This window comes from Schistocerca piceifrons, chromosome 4 (assembly GCF_021461385.2).
Source record: "Schistocerca piceifrons isolate TAMUIC-IGC-003096 chromosome 4, iqSchPice1.1, whole genome shotgun sequence".
NCBI lineage: Eukaryota > Metazoa > Arthropoda > Insecta > Orthoptera > Acrididae > Schistocerca > Schistocerca piceifrons.
The window spans coordinates 559,012,399-559,036,524 of NC_060141.1; the positions used below are offsets into that span (position 1 = coordinate 559,012,399).

Genomic DNA, 24,126 nt, shown 5'->3' on the forward strand with positions numbered 1-24,126 from the left:
GGTTGCCAACAGAAAGATTAACAGAAAGAAGACCTTTCATGATAACTTCATTTACATGCAGGAAAACTGATATGTCAAGTTATCTAAGAAACTGAAGGAAGAGAAGCCTAAGATAGAACTAGAACATGTACAGCACACTCCAACTATGATTAGGTAACAGCAACAGACACTAAGAAGAAGAAAGCCCCACAATTACAAAGTAGCCATAACCAAGTTATAGCTGCATGGTTGGCTAGGAATTCTGCAACAGGTCACCTGCACCACCAGATACAGAGTTCTGTTATATGGCACATGACTTTGCACAAACATACTGCACAGAACACCAAGAAGCAGTAATGGACTGGGCAGAGAACTGCATCAACTGAGTAAGACATATGACAAATGTTTATCTTCTCACAGTAGTCTTCCTCCTGAAGTAGATTTTGTTGAACTGATGAGTAATCACTTAACTGTGTTATAAACAGCATATACATAGAGATGACAAGCTTTGCACTGTTAAAACTGAAGGTTGTGGGTGTTGGAGAGAGGGGACGGGGAATGGGGGCAGGTGGGGGTTGCATGATGGTGCTGAGAACTTATTTATTTATTTAAATTTTATTTGCTTGAAGCCATCACAATTATAGCTTTTGCAAAAATTAGAAATAATAATATGATAATAATGAAAATGTGATAATAATTACACTTAGAAAATATGTTACATACTACAACTGTATTATCTTATTTTTATTGAACATTTATTGCTTTACAGCTGATACAATACTGGTTCATATCATAAGCAGTGTCTTAAAATTAATTGAATGAATGTAAACATTTTTCTGTCAGAAAAGATTCTGCATTAAAATCGTGCCCTTTACACATTATTCAAGAGTTTGGTGGTTAGTTAAACCAAATCAAACCATTGATGTATAGGCTTTAATACATTAATTTTAATGTCGGTCTTTTCTGGAAGTACGTAGTTACATTAAATTTTGTTCTGGAATTGTGATCATGTACATCACTGCACTAGAAAACATGGTTGTTTCATAAAAAATGTGACTAATTGAAATATGCATAAAGAATATATTGTTAGGTATTTATGCTGCACAAACATTTCACAATCTGATTCTCCATCATGACTTATCCCATGCATAGGTCTTATTGTTCTTTTCAATAACACCAATATTATTTTTAAGTGGATGTCAGTTGCACACCCTTGTCATTCAATCCCATAATGTAGAAAGGGGTAAATTAAATCATTCTATAGTAAAATATTTTTAATGTTTGGCTAGAAGCTATCTTAGTGATCTGGCTATGGAGATAAGAGCCACTAATGAATTTTCACATACAAAATTAATGAGGTTTGTCCATTGCAAATTCTCATGAACATACATGCCCAGAGATTTGCAGCTGTCATTTTCTGTTTCCCAAGGTATTAAATACATAATATACATTGGTATGGTGAGAACCGTCCATTATTTAAATGCCACTAATTGAGATTTGGTGACATTCACCTTGATGCGTCGATCACTGAAGTTTTTCGTCACTTCTGTTACACCACTAGTAGTAAAGGATTCTAGCCCTTTACATTCTCTATGACAGAATATGATTGAGGAGTCATCCACATAGCTTATTATATGGGAGTTAATGGGATGTGCAATGTTGTTAAAATACAGTATGTGAGGAAGAGAAAGGGAGGTAAACCTTGTATGATTGTTTCACTGGTGAAACAAAAGTTTATCATTTTAACAACTAATTCATACATCTTTGTAGTGCATAGATTATGATTCAACAGGCAAATGGCTACAAGGTGCCTGGATGACCCTCTGATACAATAAGACTTCGGTTTTTTTTAGAACTAACCTACGTTTTACTGTGTCGAAAGCTTTTGTCATGTCTAAAAAGATGTCTGTAGTTGGCATCCGCTTGTCCAACAGACAATATACTTCATGGCAGAACTGTGTATTTGCAGTTTGTGGTTTGTGAAGAAGGTACTTAGATGGGATAGGACATTTTGGAATACCCTACTAAAGGTGGGAATTAATGATGTTGGTCTATAGTTGGAGAAATCTTCCTTATTTCTGTTTTTATACACAGATTTCACAACACCAATTTTTAGAACTGTTGGATGCATGTTTTGTCCATTGTTATAACTAATCAGGTAGATAAAAGGTCTGGACATTACTTTTAAGCTTATCTTAGTAATTGCACTAGTTGTGCTATCCCACCGAGATGAAAATTTTCCCTTTAACATTTGTATTACCTTGCATACTTCCTGCTCATTTATTTTCATAAATTCCAAAACAATACACTGAGTGAGGTAAGGGTCTCAACATGTACATCTATAATATGGGTTGGGTGGTCATCAGAAGTGAAAGAGTTATGGAAAATGTTACGTGCAATATTTGAGTCTTTCACGGTGTTACCATCACGTCTTATGCTGACTGGTTCTGTATTTATCTTCTTGGGAGCTTTACAGTATTTGTCAGTTAGGTCCTAGGATGATTTATTTATATTATTAGACAGCTCTATTGTTTTGCTGTTAACTTGCTTCCTTAGGTAATCAATTTCAATTTTGAAAGATCAGTATATACTCTGCCTGAGCCTGATCAGATTTGGTTGAGTTGCAGTATATGATTACTTCCTTTTGGGCAAATTACCTTCTGGGTTACTGACAGAACAGCAATAGTTGTAAATGTCTCACTAGGTTTGAATAGAACTCATTCAATTTGATGTCAAACCCTTTCACGTGGTGCACAGAATCCTCTGCTATTTTGTATTTGAAGTTATTAATATTTGATCTATTCAGATTCCTTTCTGCAGAATAGCTTTTTTTTTTTTTTTTTTTTGGCACAGCTGAATTTTTTTTATATTAAATGACAAAAGTGATCAGAATAATAAAAATTTAAGCTACTGTAACTTACTTCATCTACGACATCTTTGTTGATTATAGTATAAGCTATTCTAGTGGAACAAGTGTCTGTTACTCTAGTGTCTGAAGTTAGTATATTTAAGAGATTTTACAAACTTAATACATCATTGAGTTTTAGGTTTATTGTAGTGCAACAGAGTAGGGCTGGGAAGGGTAGCTTGGCTGAACTAGCAGAGAGCAGGTTTTGCATGTTTATACATACTGACAGAGATAAAATGACAGTACTTCTCTCAGAACCAGTTGAAATAACTGGAATCCATATCTTCTTACCACAAGCTAGCAGGAACATAAAACAATGGAACTCCAGATTGAAATATCAACAATATCAGGAAGAAGACAGATTGCTACTCACAATGAAGGTGACATGTTGAGTTACAGTCAGGCATAAAGGCTGTCTGCAACTCAGTGAGTCATCTTTATGGTGAACACCAATCTACCCATTTCTTATATTGTTGTTAGCAGGAAGATAAAATTTTCAGTACTTGTATTTGAACAAATAATATATTGGAAGGGTAGTCAATGAGATATGTTTTTAACTGTCAATTGAATTGATAGGGTTTAACAGTGATTTCTATTAGACAAGAGCTTGTTGAATACTTTTATGTCAGAGTATATAACTCCATTCTGAACTAATAACAACCACCATGAAACAAGCATAATGGTTATATGCTATAGAAATGGTGAATGATAACATCAAATAAATGGAAAATAATACATAAAATTTCATTTGTGTGTGAGGCTACAATTTAAGACACTTTCGGCAATTTAACAGACCATTTACAAAACCTTTAGCAATGAGTGTCACTATGTTCACCATATAAGTAGTATGATATTTGAAAAAGTTTCTTCATGCCCTCATTTCTGTTACCCTATAGAATGTTAACTGGGGATTAAAAGGAGAGAACAGTTATATAAATTGATATATTTTGTTATTTTGTCAACACAGAAGTGGCTTACAAACAGCAGATTGACTTTGTTATAGCTGTAATATAATAAGCCTTTCTGCACAAAGGAAAATCTTTTACTAAAAAATTACCAAGTGAAATGAGACAGTTGAAATTTAGTGAGATCAGAAAGGCAATACAATCCTGGCTGAAAGGAAAATCTTTCCACACTCTTGACGAATTTGCAAATATGAATGTAAGTAATCTATTAATTTAATCACAAACAATCAATTTCTGTCCCTGTTGTTCTTAAGAGGGAGGACATAGCAATTATGAATAGTATAACTAAATATAACAATATTATGAAAAGGGTAGTTGCTACTCATCATATAGCAGAGATGCTGAGTTGCAGATAGGCACAACAAAAAGAATGTCAAAAATACACACACACACACACACACACACACACACACACACACACACACACACACACACACGCATGTGCATGCAAACGCACCTGACACACATATGACTGCAGTCTCTAGCAACTGAAGCCAGACTATGATCAGCAGCGCATGATGTGGGAGGCAACTGGGTGGGGTAAGGGGGAGTCGGGGGTGGGGAGGGGGAGCGATATCAGGGTAAAGGTTGGGGATGGTAAAGCGCTGCTAGTGGGAGTATGCAGGGCTGTGGTGGAGAGAGGACAGAGCAATTAGGTGCAGTTTGCAGTTGAGAGGGTAGACGGAGGGTGGAAGAGAGAGGGGTGGGGGGGAGGAGGGTGGGGTAGTGGAAAAAAGAGAGGAGTAAAAAGAATGGATATATTGCAGGGAGAGTTCCCACCTGCACAATTCAGAAAAGCTAGCGTTAGTGGGAAGGATCCACATGACACAGGTTGTGAGCAGTCACTGAAATGAAGAATGTCGTGTTGGGCGGTGTGCACAACAACAGGGTGGTCCAATTGGCCACAATTTATCAGTGACTATTCATGTGGACAGACAGTTTGTTGTGTGTCATGTCCACATAGAATTCAGCACAGTGCTGTGTTCTCCTGGTATCCCTCCCCCTACCCACCCCAGCCCCCTCCTTGCCTCCACCCAGTTGCCTCTCCCATCATATGGTGCTGCTTGTGGTCTGGCTTCAGCTGTCATAGACTGTGGTCACGTGTGTGTGTGTGCGCGCGCGTGTGCGTGCATGCGCACTTGTGTTGTCTATTTTTGACAAAGGCATTGTTGACCAAAAGCTCATTTTGTGACCCTTTTTGCTGTGTTTATCTGCAACTCCACTACATTCCATCCTGGATTTTCCAATGTATGCTAACAAAATCCAAGCAATAGAATCCTGATTGAAAGGAAAAGCTTTCTACACTGTTGATGAATTTGCAAATATGAATGTAGGTAATCTATCAATTTAATTGTAAACATTCAGTTTCTGTCCTTGTTATTATCCTTAAGAGGGAATGCATAGCCATTATGAACAGTACAATTAAATCTAGCTTATGTGCCAATTGTTTAATTGGAAAGCGGCTTTGCCTGTATAAATATGTCATTATAAAATCATGTGTGGACCAATACAAAATGCATTTAAACAGGTGAAGCATATCACAGCTATGTAACTGTGGACAAAGCTTTATGAAGCTTGAAAGGTGTTAATGGGATAGTAAATAAATAAAACAATGGAAAGTTTAAGATGGAATAACAACAGTATGCAAAGGATAAATTGTTTCTCACCATATAGAGGAGGCATTGAGTCACAGAAGGCACAATGAAAAAGACTGCTAAAATAATTAAGCTTTCGGACAACGTCCTTCTTCCATAACAGAAAATATACACATTCATACGAGCAAAACTCTTGCATACAAATTGCCACTGTAGCCAGACACTGAGTCCCAACTGCATTTTTATTGGCAGTCGGGGCGCTAGGACCCAAAGACAGTGGACGTGTGTGTGTGTGTGTGTGTGTGTGTGTGTGTGTGTGTGTGTGTGTGTGTGTGTGTGTGTGTGTGTGTGTGTGTGTGCGCGCGCGCGCGCATGGGTGAAAGCTTAATTATTTTAACAGTCTTTTTCATTGTACCTGTCTGCAGCTCAAAAAATAAATAAGATATATATCTGGAACATAACTAGAGAATCACCTGGAATTGATCAATAATAATGTGGGCAAAAGTTAAAAATTACAAGTATGCCTATATTACAACTACAGCTTTCCAGCTGGGTCTAGTTCACCACTCTTACCTTAGGAATGGTATTATAAAAAGTGATTTTTGAATTATTACATGTTATTAGGCAGGAGTAGATAAAGATTTTTTAATGGAGTAAAATTAATTGCAATATTCACACAGTTTTATATCTTATTTCATGGCTGGAATATTTTTTAAGTGCCACCCAACCCATGAATCCTCCTCTCACCAACAGCATTTACCACTCCTAACATTCCCTCACTGCAGCAAAGTACTATTTTGAAACACATACTTATAGCTTTCCATTGTATTTAACTGGAACTACATTAGGTGCTTTAGTACAGAAGACATAATTCATGTAATGAATAACAATTTCTGGCAATTCATACTTACCGATAACAACTATGCAATGTATTTTCTGCTGCAGTCTGATATTTAACATTGTATTTTGGACCAACAGTATGGATGATAAATCGTGCTGGAAGATTGTATCCCTGAGTTACACGTACTTCTCCTGTGCGGCATTCTAGAAGAAAGCAGACCTTAAAGTAATCAAAAATTTCGAAACTGAGTTAAGCATCCTGGAACTGTTACAGTATAACAAGTATAAACTGAAACAATGTCTCAACAGATATGCTTACAGGTATGGCTATCAGAATGAGATAAGTAACTGTTTTGCTTGATTATGTAACTGTTAAAAAAAAAAAAAAACACTGAGACAGCAAAATTTAATGAAGTAATTAAACTTAAAAGCAAATAATTAAAAAAAATATTTATAGTTATGCATAATGATTTCCTCCATTTGTTAGTAAGTTAATATTGACTGTCTAACTTGTCTACAAGAATTAGTTTAACATTTGTAGTCATGTAACATGGTGATGGTTGTAAAAGGATCATAACTGACATGAGACAAGTGAAAGTCAAACCTTGTCAGCAACACTGGTTTTGAAACCTACTGAAATTCCTACTTTCAAGTGAATACTTTAAAGGGAAATGCATGCAAATGACATTTGGAGCTGATTATCTCCCAAAAGACCATTTCTCACAGTGGCACATGCACTGAGGTGATAAAAGTCATGGGATACCTCCAAAATATCATGCTGGATCTTCTTTTGCCCAGCATAGTGCAACACCTCAATGTAGCATGGACTCAGCAAGTTGTTGGAAGTCCCCTGCAGAAATACTGAGCCATGCTGCCTCTATAGCCATCCATAATTGTGAAAGTGTTGCCAGTGTAAGATTTTGTGCATGAACTGACCCCTAAATTATGTCCCATAAATGTTCGATGGGACTCATGTCGGGCAGTCAGGGCAGCCAAATCATTTGCTTGAACTGCCCAGAATGTTCTTAAAATCAGTTGTCAAATACTGATTACCCAGTGACATAGGACATTGTAATCCATAAAAATTCCATTATTGTTTAGAAACATGAAGCCTGTGAATGGCTGCAAATGATCTCCAAGCAGCCAAACATGACCATTTCCAGTCAATAATTGGTTCAGTTGTACCAGAGAACACAGTACATTCCATGTGAACACAGTACACACCATTATGGAGACACCACCAGCTTGCACAGTGCTTTGTTGACAACTTGGGTCCATGACTTCATGCAGTCTGTGCCACACTCGAACTCTACCATCATCTCTTACCAACTGAAATCAGTACTCATCTGACCAGGATATGGTTTTCCAGTCATATAGGGTCCAACCGACATGGTCACAAGCCCAGCAGAGCTGTGGCAAATAACGTCTTGCTGTTAGCAAAGGCACTTGTGTCGGTCATCTGCTGCCATAGCCCTTAACAATTGATTTCGCCATACTGTCCTAATGGATACATTCATTGTTGTATGTTCCACATCAATTTCTGCAGTTATTTCATTTAATATTGCTTGTCTGTTACTCTGATAACTCTACATAACTGCACTGCACTTGGCTGGTAACTGAAGGCCATCAGTCACTGCACTGTCTATGGTGAGAAGTAATGCCTGCAATTTGGTATTCTCAGTGCACTCTTGACACTTCAGATGATTTTCAAAGTGTAATAACCCTTGTGCCTAGATCTAACTATTGTCCTGTGTTCGAAGTCTGTTTATTCCTGTCTTGCAGCCATAACCACTTCAGAAATCTATTCACATGAATCATCTCAGTACAAATGACAGTTCTGCAAATGCACTGCCATTTTGCACCTTGTGCACATGATACTAGCATCATCTGTATGTGTGTTTATCACTATTCCATGACTTTGGGGGGGGGGGGGGGGGCAGGGGGAAGAGGGTTAATATAATGCTTCCTTACAAGGGAACCACCCCATTGCTCCCCCCTCAGGTTTAATTATAAGTTGGCACAGTGGATAGGCCTTGAAAAACTGAACACAGATCAATCGAGAAAACAAGAAGAAGTTATGTGGAACTATGGAAAAAATTAATAAAATATACAAACTGAGTAGTCCATGCTAAAATATGCAACATCAAGGCACTGGGAGTCAAGCAGCGCCCTGGTCCCGTGGTTACTGAGAGCAGCTACGGAACGAGAGGTCCTAGGTTCAAGTCTTCCCTCGAGTGAAAAGTTTAATTTTTTATTTTCAGTTTATGTGACAAACTCTTATGTTTTCATCACTTTTTTTGGAGTGATTATCAAATCCACAAGAAAACCTAAATCGGGCAAGGCAGAAGAATTTTTTTACCCATTTGCCAAGTGTACAAGTTAGGTGGGTCGACAATATATTCCTGTCATGTGACGCACATGCCGTCACCAGTGTCGTATAGAATATATCAGACGTGTTTTCCCGTGGAGGAATCGATCAAATGTTTTCGGTTCCCATTGGAGAGCCACGTGCTTTCATCTACTAATCGCACGGTTTTGCAGTGCGGTCGCAAAACACAGACACAAACTTATTGCAGTGAACAGAGACGTCAATGAACGAACGGACAGATCATAACTTTGCGAAATTTTAAGTCGAGGGAAGACTTGAACCCAAGATCTCTCAGTCGGTAGCTACTCATGCTAACCACGGGACCACGGCACTCCTGAGCTCACGTTCTCCTTGATGTTGCATATCTTGCACATGGACTACTCAGTTTGTATATTTTACCAATTTTTTTCACGGTTCCACACAACTTCTTCCTGTTTTCTCGATTTATCTGTGTTCAGTTTTTCAAGGCCTATCCACTGTGCCAACTTATAACTAAATCTGAGGGGGGTGCGATGGGGAGGTTCCCTTGTAAGTAGTAATAAAAAAAAATGTCCTTGGTCCCAGGTTTGATCCCAGCTACTGCTTAAATTTTGAGCAAAAAATTTCAATAATGGCTTCAAAGGCTTCAAATATTAGGAATCACCCTTGTCCTGCCAATAGCCATGTCAAAGATGACACAGGATTGAACAGCATTTTGGAGCACCATCTTACTCTGCCCATAAAAGGCAGAAAAATGAGTAATGACCAGCAGTATGAGGATACAAAAGGCGATAGATGTCACTGCATTAAAGACATGCAAGGTGTATCCACAGGATATGTAGCTTGTAATTGAAAAGTGTCACTATGACTCAATGAAGTACATTCTATGAGTAGAAGTGTGGAATGTAAGAAGTGTGAATGTGGTAGGGGAGCTAGAAAATCTGAAAAAGAGAAACATAAAGGCTCCGTCTATCCAGACACTCCTATGTAATGCAGAATTGACCACTAGATGTCACAAGAGGCAGACCCACTAGTATAAACTGATGTGGGAAGTACTGTATTGTCAGCAGAGAAGCAATAACAGCAGAATGGGTTTCTCAGGAGGGCTCAGTGACTTCAGACATGAACTAATCACTGGTGTCACCTGAGTAACAAAACCGTCAGGCACATTTTATCTACTCTAAAGTGGCCCAAGTTCTCTCTTAGTGGTTTGATTATGACATGAAAATGTGAAGGAACAACCTCAGCTAAACCATGACCAGGTAGGCCTCATTTACTGGCAGACGGGCACCACTCAGCATTGTGAAATGCGTTTGTGAAAATTGCATGAAACAAGTGAAAGGGATCACTCATGAGTTCCAAAGTGCTACCCACTGTCCAGCAAGCACAATGACAGTGCACAGGGAGTTGAAAAGAATGAGGTACAATGGTCAAGCAGCCCCTCCCTCATATGCCACACATTTCTAAAGTCAATGTTAAGCGATGCTTGAGGTGGTGTAAAGAGCACTAGAGCAATGCCACTGGACAGCAGATGACTGCAGATGAGTGGCAATCTGATGGAAGGGTTTGGGTTTGGTGAGTGTCTCAAGAATTCTAACTACCATCATGTACAGTACCAAACATGAAGCATGGGGGAGGTGCTGTTACAGTATGGCGGTGATTCTCATGATTAAGATGATGTCCCCTTATTGCACTTAAGGAAATGCCAGCACTGTTTACTGTGTACAGTAGAGGAAAAGTTCAGCGATCATGACTGATTGTATCGACATGATAATGCATCCTAGCATAATACAGCATCTGTGAGGCAGTAGTTTGTGGACAATTATGCTCCTGAAATGGACTAGCATGTCCAGAGCTCAATGCAACACCTTTGGAATGAGTTAGAACGTCGACCTCGCTCAAGACCAGAACATCCAACATCGCTACTTTCTCTGGTTTTGGCTTTTGGATTTTGGTGGATAACGGGCTGCCATTCCTCCACAGACATTCAGACACTGCATTAAAAGTGTCTCCAGCAGAGTTACAACCATCACAAAGGTGAATTGTGGACACAACACATAATAATGTCGAGACATCACAAGCAGAAGATGAACAGATGTATACATAGATAGATAGAGAGAGAGAGAGAGAGAGAGAGAGTGAGGAGGGGGGGAGGGATTTCAGGTTGATGAAATTTAGTATGTAAAGGGAGATGAAAATCAATTGATCATGGGTGACTTGAGCACCATAGTAGGGGAAGGAATAGAAGGCAGAGTTATGGGAGAATATGGGCTCTGTAGTACAAAAGGGGGAGGAGAAAGACCACTGAGTTCTGCAGTGAATTGCAGCTACTATTTGCAAATATGCTGTTGGAAAATTACAAGAGAAGGAAGTATACCTGGGAAAGACTTGCAGACATGGAAACATCCTAGATGGATTACATTATGGTCAAATGGAGGATCTGTAATCAGACACTGAGGGGTAAGGTATACGCAGGAGCAGATAGTCTCAGATCACAATTTAGTTATGATGAAGTCTCAGATCACAATTTAGTTATGATGAAAACATACTGAAATTTAAAAGAATCATCCATAAGGATCAATGTGCACAGAATTGAGACACTGAAATACTGAGAAATGATAAGGTGCATTTGAAGATCTCTAAGGCTGTAGATATGGTGATAATCAATACCACAATAGGTAGTTCAATTGAAGAGCAAATGACATTTCTAAAAAAGACAAACACAGAATCTGGACAGACAAATATAGATACAAGGTAGGTAACTGAAAAGAAATCTTGGATAACAGAAGAACTAGGCAAGTAATCATTGAAAAAAAGTAAATACAAAAGTGTTCTCGAAAAACCATGAGTACAGCAATATAAGTCATTTACAAACGAAATGAACAGAAAATGCAGGAAAGCCAAGGCAAAATGTATGCAGGGCACAAGTGAAGCAGTTGTACAAGAAGTGGTGTTTTGAAGGACTGATACAGTATATTGAAAAGTCATACCAATGTATTGTGAAATGAAAAGCAAAGAAGTTAATATTAAGTGTCTGATGAAGAAATGGGCTTAGTATGGAAGACATATGAGATCCAGTATTAGTGTTAGTGTTTAGGAGAGCTCTGGAAGACTTGGGATCAAATAAGGCATAGACAACATTCTTTTGAAATTTCTAAAATCATTAGTGGAAGTGTCAACCAACTGCCTATTTAAGTTGATTCGTAAAATCTCTGAGTCTGGAAACACCATGAGTTAGTAAGAACCTGACATCATCAGGTGAAGGAGATAAGAGCTCAGATGTATTTCTGAAACTTAAAAAATCATGTTTTTATAAACTCATTTCATTATCTTGATTGCAATAACACATTACTTTAAACTGATTACTAGCTCCAGTTTTAAACAACCATCTTCATATCTTAAAAATAACAAGAAACAAAAAATTGACTTTAGGTTGAAATCAGTTTTACAGTCTTCAATAACATAAATTATTTCAAAATAATGAGTGTTAAGTGGCAGAAACACACCACTCATACTGGAGACTCTATGCCTGCATAAACAGCAATCTAGAGTGCCATCTGTTTGTAATGTTGTAAGGTGTCCAGCCAGGTGCAGTCATTTTTGTAACACAATATTCTACAGTGTACTTTTCCATCATTTCAGGTGATACTAGTGGAATGAAAGTCTTTGCTAATGCAGCCTCCTTTTTAATCTTTAACTCCCTCCACCCCTTCCTCCACTGACGGCCACACGCAGTGACGGATGGACAAGCAACCAACAAAATCTGCAGTTGCAGAATGCTGTATGGGTACAGGGGACTCCATTAAGTATGAAGTAATGGAAGTGCTAAAACAGATCTCACTGTTTTGGAACTGTACTCTGAAGGAGGCAACTGAAATATGAGTTGCTGACAGGCTGATCAACACAGACACTGGGTTTGCTCTCAGTAAAGCTCAGGACCCAGCACTCAGCCAACTAAAATCACATCATCAGCCGAGAGGGACATCCAAACTTGATGCAGGCCACAGGAGTACTGATGGACCAGAGTTCACACCCAGCTTCCGGCCGCTGTTAGTTTTTTGCTGACTATTTGTAGTTGGCACTCGCAAGCACACAGAGTGGTCAGTGATCTGACGGATTCATATAGTGACAAACATGCTTTGACCAACTTTTACATTTTTTTATATTTTATATTTTTATCATTGATGAGTTACAATTCTTAATGAGAATATGTCAACTTTGTACTCGTGTGCACTTCTTAATAAGCATGGTATTTTTTTCTTATATTTTAAATTATTCAGTTGTTCTGCTTTAAAATTTATTTACATTAGTGACTTACCTTTAACAAAAGAAAAATTTTTGTTTGCCTCTAAGGTTCAGAACTGTACTCTGTAACTTTCTTGGTACAACCACCAGTGTATTGAAAACTTGGCTCATTAGGGAGTGTATCATGTTTTCAGTGAGTCTATTTGCATTCCAACACCTATTTAAATAACATGTGTTGTAAAAGTTTATAATTATTCACGCTGACTTGACAGGTATTTTCCATTTATCTACACAGTTCCAAGATACATTATCTATGACATTCTGGCATATAGTGTATGGAGAGACAGTCTCTGGTATGAATGGTACAGTTTTGCTACTTAACAGTCATTACTTTGAAATGATTTATGTTCTTGAAAGTTATGAAAGTCATTTTAACCTGAAGACAATTTTCTGTTTCTTACTACAATTACAGACCTGAAGATGGTTGTTTAGCAACAGAAACTAATAACCAATTGTCAAGAAATGTGTTATTGCAATACAATTAAAATAATTTATATATTTTTTTAAGTTTTAAAAATATCTTAAAATTCTCATAAAAATATCATCCACACAATCCTTAAGACAGAAAAGGCAGATGAATGAGTGAACTATTGCACAACCAGCTTAACACCTCAAGCTCTCAAGTTGCTGACAAGAACAATATACAGAAGGATGCAAAAGCAAGCTGAGCATCTAATAGATGATCGTTGGCTCTAGGGAAGGTAAAGGCACAAGAGAATCAGTTCTGGCACTGTACTTGACACTGGAAGCAAGATTTAAGAAAAACTGAGACATGAGGAATATCAGGAAAATAGGTGGAACATAAAGGGAAAGATGGGTAATACACAAAATGTACAAGAATAAAGAGGTAAAAGTAAGAATGGATGACCAAGAATGAAGTGCTCAAATCAGGTGTAGTCCTTTGCTCCTACAGTTCAGCCTATTCATCGCAGAAGCAATGACAGAAAAAAAGAAAGTTTCAGGAGTGGGATTAAAACTTAGGATTAAAGGATACAAATTATAAGATTTGCTAGCAATAATTATAGGAACTGTTGAATGGAATGAGCAGTCTAATGAGCAAATGCTATGGAATGAGACGAAACTGAAAATAAATGAAAGTAATGAGAAACGGCAGGAAAGAGATTAGCAACAAAGTTAACATCAACATTGAGGAACAAGAAAAAGATGAAGTGAAGGAAGTCTCCTACCTCAGAAGTAAAATAACACATGAAAGATGAAGCTAGGAAGACATAAAAGGCAGAATTGCACAGACAAACTTAATACAATAAATAAATGAAGACATTGTGGTGCAATGGTTTTCTTAAATGAAGAGGTATATAAAACAATGCTTTCCTATAAACACAGATGCAGAACATTATTACAGAATGTGGTCAAGATCTCAGAAAGCAGAGGATTCAAAACAAAGAATATGTTTCTTGGATGCTTATTTTCATCTGTAAAAGAACAGTGTATATTGGATAGTCCAAATGTTCCCATCTGAGGGACTGGAAACAAACTTGTGCCCCATTCACAATGTGCAGTTGAGTATCATTATGTAGCAAAAATGCTCAATGATTACTCTGGTTAATTTTGTTTTAAACAGAATGGTGTAGTTTTTGTAACATGTCTACAAGGAAATCAGTGATTATTCATGTCCCAGGAAATTGGTACAGACACTCTTCAGCATGGCATTTAAGTTTCTAATTATATATTTGATGTTGAGTTTATGTGGTGACATTCCAATGACTGTTGCTTATTCTCAAGTGGATGATGGTCTAGTCACATTTTATTCCGTGTCACACTAGTCTGGAGAGCTGCCTCTTGTTCTTTCATGGTATGGGCTTTCTATTATAAAAGCATTAAACTGTGATGGCCTACCCTGTAAGAAATAGTTTTTTTAAATTTTGGTAGGAGTTGCCTACCTTCATAAGATGTTCAGAAAATAGTTTATTTTCAAGTTTTTTCAGTCACTTCAACAGTGGTATATTTTATTAATTTTTAGGGTTCCGTACCTCACTCAGTATAAACATAATCCTTATAGGATCACTTTGTTGTCCATCCATCTACCTGTCTGTCCACCTGTTAAAAACTCTTTTTCTAACAAACAGGTATACATATCTAGTTGAAATTTATGTTATACAGTGAGTTTTATGCTCCCTTGGCAGTGTAAAACATTCAAGCTTTTAAATCATAGTAATCAAAAGATATGTCTATTTACATCACATATTTTAATAATGGCAAACTCACTCTTGAGAAACTATAGGCTATTTCCGGTTGGCCTGGAACCATGAAAATTGGCAAAAAGAAAGGTTCACACTACAGTCATAGGAAAAAACTTCAAAACTGTAAATATGTAATTACATCATAGGGAATTTTTTTTGGTCATTTGTTATCAGACTGTTCTTAGGAATAGGTAGACATATCAAGTTGAAATTTATGTGGCATAATACAGCCTATGTTCCTTGGTAGTATAATAAACATTAGCTTTTAAGTCATGCAATCAAAATGTATGGTTCTTTACATCACACATTTTGGTATTTGAAAACTCACTCATCAAAACCTATAGGGTACTTCCCATTGACCTAGAATCATGAAATTATGCAAGAAGCAAGGTTTCACAGTACAAGTAATGGAAAAAATCCAAAAATTGTTAATTTGTAATTACATCAAATGAAAAAATACTTATTTTGTCATTTGTTACCCGACATCAAACTTGATATTAAAACAATCAGTAGTTCTGTATTCAGGCTAACTAGGCCGGAATGGTACAAGTCACAGACTAGTCTGTGAATAGTGTTCTTTTCACATAAGACTAGAAACACCATATCTACATGTAGTAAATGCTCCTGGAGATCTGATGATGGATAAATTGTGAAATGCATCATACAGTATGAGCAATAAAGTCATTCCTTGCCTGATGTCTGACTCTTACCATTGTGGCCCACTCAGCCTGAATGCGAACTGCTGTTTATTATAATAATGGTTGCCTGTCCCCTGCATTACTTTATGTCACATTTATATCATTGAAATTAAAACATTCTTGAAAATCTTGGAACCACTGGGACCAATATCTTGCCTGTATCAACACTGACAGTCGGTAAAAAGATTCTTGATACTCAGAATGAATGAATCAGTGCATGAATCCTACTTGCACCTGACCAGTTTTTTTTTTGTAATTTTAATGGATGAAGACATAGTAATTATTGTGCTACAGTGGTATAATTCCAATTATTTGATTTTTAATTAAACATAATATAATTTATATTTCTAATTATCCAAAAGTTACTTTAAAACACAAATAAAATAATAAACAATACAAATGTTCAAAACACGAAAAGAGCACCTCATTGTATGGTAACTATAGATTCTGTTTCAGGATGAGTGGTGCATCTGTTACAAGAAAATCAAGAGCTGAAGATATGATTTAATAGTAACGAAGGAAAGAAGAAAAATGGAAAATGTGAGATACATGAAAACTGGAGACAAACAGCATTTCCAAGCCATTTCTGAGTCCTTACATTTACCAAAACACCAACATTTAGCATGAAGTAGAGCACAGTTTTCCCTTCCATTTTTTCCCTTGAACTTTTCCACTTCTTTCATTTTGTCCAGATAGGAATAAACAGATGTGAATGCTAGAAGACCCACAGAATTTATTGTTTTGATAATTCCTGATGCAGTGATTGGAAAAGCAGGTGCTCTCATTAAAGTGTACATTAATCTTTACTGTCATAAGATCTGCAGAAATCATATCCATCACAGTAGTAAAATTAACCGAACTATAGGTCTCAAATCCATAATAATATTTCTTTGACAAATTTTGTGCACTCAGATATATCAATACCATAAAGAAGATGTAGAAAAAGAAGTGATTAGAAAATCATACTTTGCACATCCAACGGAATAATGTCATTCCTTATTTAAAATGTTGCAAGTCTTTATGGCTATCCCTATATGTTTACAATATTTTGATATTTTTAAAGAGTGCAATATAATTATTTAATCTACAATTTGTACAGTACAAGTAACCATGACTAACTGAAATTATATGACCAGACTCCACAATATTTGAGATTGGAAGTTTTAATGAAACTTTGCTTGAGATGCACTAATGGTCAGTCAACAAGTACATGAACAATGAATTAATAATCTGAACAGGGTGTTACTTATGACAGTACAAAACTGTCTAGCCACAGGAGCAAACAATATTACTGTAAGATAAAACTGTCACTCATTAGCTCCAGTCTTACAATAATGAAGCTACCCCACAAATTTGTGATGTTTGTCCAGTACCTTAATTGAGTCTTTGTAAACTTTCATTGCGAGATGAAAAATTCACTGTCACTGAGAGGTGACTTAATGAAAGACCATAAATTAACATTAAGTTATGTTCATATGTGCATCCGTACTCTGTGTTTTTAAAATAAATTTATTTTATGAAGTAACTAAACTGAGATTGTTGGTGTATAGATACAATAATTTTGAGAGATTTATTTTTTATGTTCCAACTCAGTTACATGATTCACAAACAGTAAAAAAAAAAAACACAGTTTCAGATGGGATAATGCTAGATGCAGACAGTTGGGGTATACAAATTCCTTCCCAGGGAAAGGGATGGAGACAGAAAGGGCATGTGGCCACCCTCTGTCACTAAAATTGCCGAATCCAGTAATTAACATCTTTACCCCATGATGCTATGGGACAAAGACCAGGGAAAAAGAAGCAGATTTCTATGGACAAATTTTAGGTTTCTGTTGACAGAAAGTTGTTACATGCAACAAAAATGATGTTTTTTTAATTAATTTTTTATTCCTGTTTCCCAAAGTTGCCTTAAGATTACCAATTATTAATGAGGGAAGTATCACATTGCCTACATGTTTTTATACTGTTTTGCATTTACATCAAGAAATTCTCATATGTAACAACATGTTAATATGAAATTTATTCTGAATTACTTGCAATTTTTTCCCTTACGACTATGAAATGCCATAATCAGTGTTGACAGATTTGTGTTTTTAAATGTATGATAAAGAGATAACAACTCATGCATCACGGCTTACTCCATCTCACAGAATAATCTCAATCCTCTACAAAAATAATCATCACTTTTGTCTTAAACATACTATCTCTTCAATCAAAAATATTTCTCAGAGTTAAAATGATAAGTAGTATTTTTCTCGGAACTATAAGATCTTCATCCATGCTTTGCAATGTGTACTTTTTGGAGAGAGATCTTTTGTCCAGTCTTCAAAACACAGTTTTTCATTGTCTTTCATCTTCAGTAGTGTTAATGGCAAGCCATATTAGGGACTTTATCAATATGATGTTCTCGTAAACACATTGCATGCAATATCTCTTCAGTCAGCCTGTGTAACAGGACATTTTAAAAATATCCTGTTCTATTTTTAATGTTTGTACCAGCTAAAGATGACTGTGGTAGTTGATATACATTAAATAGCATAGAAAAAAGGAACAGGTACTGTTTGCCCTGTCTGTGTTGTACAGCAGTAGCAACGAGAGCAGCGGCAAGTTGTCAGAGGATGAGCACCACTCACTTGCTTTACAAGGATATGGATATGCTTTGACGCTTCAAGTCAGTGGTGTCATGGATGGCTTGGAGTAAGATGGCCACCAACAATGACAATAAGGACCCAAAATTAATCACTTTCTGATTTAAGAAAAATGAACTTTGGTGTATGGCCTATGGATCACTCGTATAATATTTTATTGATGGTTTAGACTATTGTGAGTTGTAATTAAGGGGATCTGCCACTGTGAGAGAGGAAGAATTTAAAATATAGAGAAGTGAAACTTAACAAAGTTTATTTTGTAGTTCAAAGTAGTCACCATGTTCTCATATTTCAGAAGCATCCAGCAAAGGACTGAAGTCTAAAAGAAGAGGAAGTTCATACACAGGGACAGAGTAACTGGGCCACCAGAACGATTCATTAAGATGACTGTACATAATCAAAAATAATAAAAAGATGAGTGAAGGTTCTGACACAGTGAAATGTACCAAACACAAGCAACAGTTAAAGTATGCCATATTTGGATTTATAACTTCATACAACCAACCAACCCCCCCCCCCCCTTTTTTTCTACCCACCATCTACTCAAGTCCCATGAAAGACATATGTGTACTCTTAAATGAAATGTCACATGTAAAGACTGAAATCATCATCTGTAAGTTACTATGTAGATATTGCAATCTTTTCTGTGGCATGGTAATTAGTTAGCCATTTGTCACAAATGAACAGCTCCTCAAAGACTGTATCTACAATCTTAAGTGGTTTTCCATTCACCTACCATGCTCTTTAGTGCTATCTCTTGGCTACACACCAATCAGATATACACTCACATCTAGAGGATGGCTAAACTTCACGTGTTGACTGCCACAACCAGCAAAAAGTACCTACAGCTCAAACACCAACCCCTGATCACCTCACAATGTTAGTAAACTTTCCAGATTACACAGGCTGACTTCTTGTCCCCACAATCTCTGGCAGCCTCACGAGAGGCACCTAGTTTGCTGCCAGCAGAGCATGCACCCACAACCATTACACTGAAATTGTGGGCACTGTTTTACCTACATAACATCATGTGACCATTAGCAGTTCTTGCCATATCCTTGCACCATGACAGATCTGTGCTGGTGCAGAAATACAGAATGGCAGTTTGTGTTGGGAGCTTGTCATCACCATGCAGGATTGGCCTCCATGATCAGTCATCCTGGACATGGTATAATTTGGTACCATATGGTACATTTGGTTCTGTGCCTGTCATTCTACAGTGTGGTCCTTCAGACTTAGACTTTGTTATTTTTTCAGTCAACTGGTGATTCAGCAAGACAAACTATTTGAACCTGAGTTATCACATTAAAAACGTTTCATCAAGAGGGACTTTTGGAAGATTACTTCTAGTGATTAACCCTTATTAATGCTTCAGAACTGAGAAATGTATCTTTTATGCCACAAATAAACTTGTAGGGCTTGTCTACTTGGGCATGCATTTTTCCGTTTTGACCTCAGCACCAGTCACATCAAATGCAGACAAGAATAAAGTTCCAGGTTTTTGTCTCACCATTAGCAATGGAAACGTCCATCCCAGTTCATGGCAAGAGCTTCAAGTGTCTTGTCCCATAGCACTTGGCAAGAAGGTTTAAACAGTTTTACTGGCTCCAGCAGCACCACTGGCTCTAATGTCGGCACTCTATGTTTCATCCCACATTCAATTGCAGCAAAGAAAACCATTTTCTGCAGTTTTGTCTCATATCATTTGGTGATGAAGATTTCTGTTCCTTTTGCTACACTCATGGCTTTTGCCTCAGGCAGTCAGAGTTGGCACTGACTTCTCCAGTTCTCTTTACAGTATGGTCATCATTTCCAAAAGGACACCCCAAGTCCTATCTTTATTGCATGACATGCAGCAATTGCAGAGATGCATACAAAAAAGGATTTTGGATAAGCTTGCTGGCATCATCAAGGCAGTGGAGAAACCCAGCCACTATCCCTGACATGCCTCCAGGGTCAATAACTCCTGCACAGCACCACCACCACCACCACCACTTTCTACTGTTGGTACCATTAGGTCCTTGGAACTACTACAGTCCATGTTGAGAACAGAATTTCAGTATCCATGGATCTTCCAGTGACTCTCATCAACAGACCTCAATGGTTGAGCATCTTCCCTTTCTCATGGTTCATCCCTACGTCTATTCTTTTTCCTGTCCTTTTTCATACTCTGTTGCAAGCTCAATCACTGGAGGCATTGCTACCAACATTCCAAGGATTCTTGCTATTCCCTCCTCTTTGTCACTTTTTCTCCCTGTGACTAATATATGCACTCATTTTTCAAATTTCATCTCATTGACTCTTTCATGCACCTCTTTTCAGAGTTTCTGTTGTGTACCTAATTCATGCAAGCATTTTGTGACACACTTTTCCATGCCTAACCTACGCACACATTTTACAGATATCCTTGCTGTGCATAGTGATTGTACATTTTCAGAAATCTCTTCCTGTGTCTAATAAACACTCTTGTTTTCCTATTTCTCAAATGGTCCCACACTCCTATACCATCTCCTGTTGCAACACTTCTACTTTTCAAGAGCTCTTGCATTCGTATCCACCCTACTGTTGTAACAGCTCTACTTTTTCAGCATCTTTTTTTGTATACAACCTCCAGGTGCAAGATTCTTACTGTTCTGGTGCTCTTGCAGTCATACCCACTCTCTGGGCACAATGTTTTTAGCATTTTCTTTCCAGTGAACTCTTGCATCATTCTATGATCTTCAGACATTCTCTGCACATGCCTCAGGTGCTCTCATACCGCTATCAGCCCTCTGGCACAATATTACTCCTTTTGTTATCATTGCAGATTTGCTCCAGATGGCTTGCTCCTCAGCTGGACCCAGCTGCTCAGGATCTGCCCATGGCAGCCTCACGGTGGGTCCAGGATCCCATCCTATGGACACTGCCACTGGCTGATGTCTCATACACTCCAGGCTGATTTCCTCTGAGCAGATGCCATGTTGGATTCTCACCATACATCTCCCAATTCTGTTGACATAGTTTTCTGGGTAAGAAAAGAGGCTCAGTTGTCGCTCTCCACCAAGATGGCTTCACCATCTCTTGGCTGGGGGGAAGGGATGCCATGTCTCAGCTACTTGCCGACCAGACATACACCTGCATTCAGTAGGTGGGCAAGCTTCAGGTATCATCTGCTACAACCGGCACAAGCACCTAAATCCAAACACCAATCCACACTAAACTTGCAGTATTAATAAACTTTCTAGACATCAATCACACAGGCTAATTTCATGTCCTCAGAATCTCTCGCAGCTGCCACAAGAGATACCCGGTTTGCTGGCAGCAGAGCACGCATTCACAACCTCAGCTCTGCAATCACAGACACTATTTTGCCTAGACAATATCATATGCCCGCTAGCAGATTGTGCCATATTCTTGTGCTGTTACATCATTTATGCGAGTGTACAAACACAGAACAGCAGTTCATGTTAGGAACACTCTGGCTAATTACACTTATTGCTATCACAGGTCCTCTGCGACTCTCTGTGAAACACCCTGTAGCTCCAAGTTGACCTGGGAATGAGTTACAGCCAGCATGTCACCCCAGGCAGTCACTTGCAATGAACTTGGAGCTGTTGGCCTTCTTGTCATCAACACACAGAATTGGAATCCATGATCATGCATCCCACACATGTTATCACTTCCAACTACTGTACAGGGATTCTGAGACTGTCATTCTACAGTGTGGTCCTTTGGACTTAAACCTGTTATTTTTCATTGAACTAGTGATTCAGCAAGACAGACTATTTGAACTTTGGTTATCACATTAGAAGTATTCCAAAAAAAGGAATTTTAGGAAAATTACTTTCACAGTTAATCCTTATCATTGCTTGAGAATTGAGAAGTGTACTTTTTATGCTATTAATAAATGAGTGGTGGTGCACTGGTCACATTGCCTAGCATAAAACAATCTACTGCTTTTATAATATGTATATCCCATCCTGGAACTACAAAAGAGTGTACATGCTCCTCTATGTTATCTTCACTTCAAATTAGATGACTCATAAGCTGTTTTTCATGTGTGTGTCCTAAATACTACTTTTTATACTTTTTCTGTAAATTCTCAATTGTGCACAAAGTAGTGCATTATATGTATATATAGATGTTTATGAAGTCAAACAATCAGTATTTACCTGAAAAAAAAAAAACTACATTTGACTCCAAATGTTTAACTTTTAACACATTTAACACTTTTAACTAATTTCAGGAGTAGGATTCTTGAACCCCTAACAGATAAACAGATGACATAGTCAGACTTAGCTGACAATCTACAGGAGGTATCAACAGAAAGAGCTTCTCTCATCAGCTCTAGAACCATCATTTCATGTGGGCTCTGTCCATTTGTCATCGGCCAAGCACGAACAATGTTCCACCTCACACAGTTAGTTGTGTATTATTTTCTACTTGCTTAGGTATATTGCCCTGCTCAGATCACTGAACTCATCTACTGTCTTGATTCTCATTTTGTTTGGAATGCTTACTGAACTTAATGCATCCTTCATGGTGATAACTTCTAGTATCGGTCTTTGGTAATAATATGCTTGCAAGTAGATAAGATACCTACAGTGCTGTTGAAAACCATGTGCAGCCTGGTTGTTAAATTAATTTCTCTGTATTGGCTTGGGTAAGATCCCACAACAACCTTCATAATGTTTCTTTACACCTTGGCTCCATCCCACATGAGAATCCCAATGAAAAGTACTATTATGTTTCCTACAATTGTAACACACTTCAATTCCAACACTAGCAACACATTAATAACCAAATGGAGGGTGGTTTCTGAGATTAACACTAGCAGTACCAATACATTTTTCATAACACTTATTACCAATGGCAGTACTTTATCCCCACAAAAAAATTGTTAATTGTAGTTGACCTAATTAAAAACATACTTTTTAAAGAGATACTGATGTGTAAGTAGGGCCCAGAACACTTTCACCAACATCAATGCACTTTCAGTGACATGTACCTCTAACGGAGGGGGGAGGGTGAGGGTACTTTATATCCACAACAAACAATTTTAAAAAATGCAAAATTCATTAATTATTATTGCATTTTACTCATAATATACCTTTTAAAGTGATAATGATGTGTAAGTAAAGTCCTGAACCAAAAAGTACTGAATAAGACATTCACAGGGGAAAGTGACATGTACTAAAAAGACAAATTTATGAGTTAAGTTTAACTAAAAAATTTAAAACATTTGGAATCTGGTAGAATAATTGATTAAAAATAATAAATATTTATTTTAAAATATAAGATAACTTACTAGATAACAATACTTTCAAAAGGTGGGCACAAAGTGACCCCCTGCCCCCTCTTGGTAGTGCGAAGGCTAAACATATGATTTGTCAATGAATTTTTCAACAGGATTGCAATCCTCTTAGTCAGGAGGACTGCAAACAGAAAAACTGTTTGTGCCAGCAAAATGCTATAGTACAAACAACAGGGATTAAGGACATGTTTCATACCTCTAGCTATTTGGAGCCTTCTCCCACAGCAAAGTTTCTAAAATCAGAAATTGAGAAGTGGCCCTCAAATTTGCAATTAGCTTTTTCATCTATCTGGTTTTACCATGTTGGCCCCTCCAGACAATTGTAACACATATCTACCACTTCTT

General features: G+C 37.5%; 1 protein-coding gene and 1 long non-coding RNA gene across 4 annotated transcripts in view; one reads left to right on the forward strand and one right to left on the reverse strand.

Annotated features, from left to right (window-relative positions):
- The window catches only part of LOC124796389 (protein GDAP2 homolog), a 969,166-nt gene that overhangs the window by 201,281 nt on the left and 743,759 nt on the right, over positions 1-24,126 (reverse strand). For all 3 annotated transcript variants that reach the window (XM_047260559.1, XM_047260558.1, XM_047260560.1), the window contains one exon: positions 6,359-6,491. In XM_047260559.1, coding sequence (XP_047116515.1) covers positions 6,359-6,491 — 133 coding nt within the window. The remainder of the gene's footprint in view (positions 1-6,358; positions 6,492-24,126) is intronic.
- On the forward strand, positions 227-17,363 carry LOC124796390. The gene is made up of 3 exons (XR_007016757.1): positions 227-365; positions 6,426-6,608; positions 16,295-17,363. It is a non-coding gene; the product is annotated as an uncharacterized LOC124796390 (long non-coding RNA).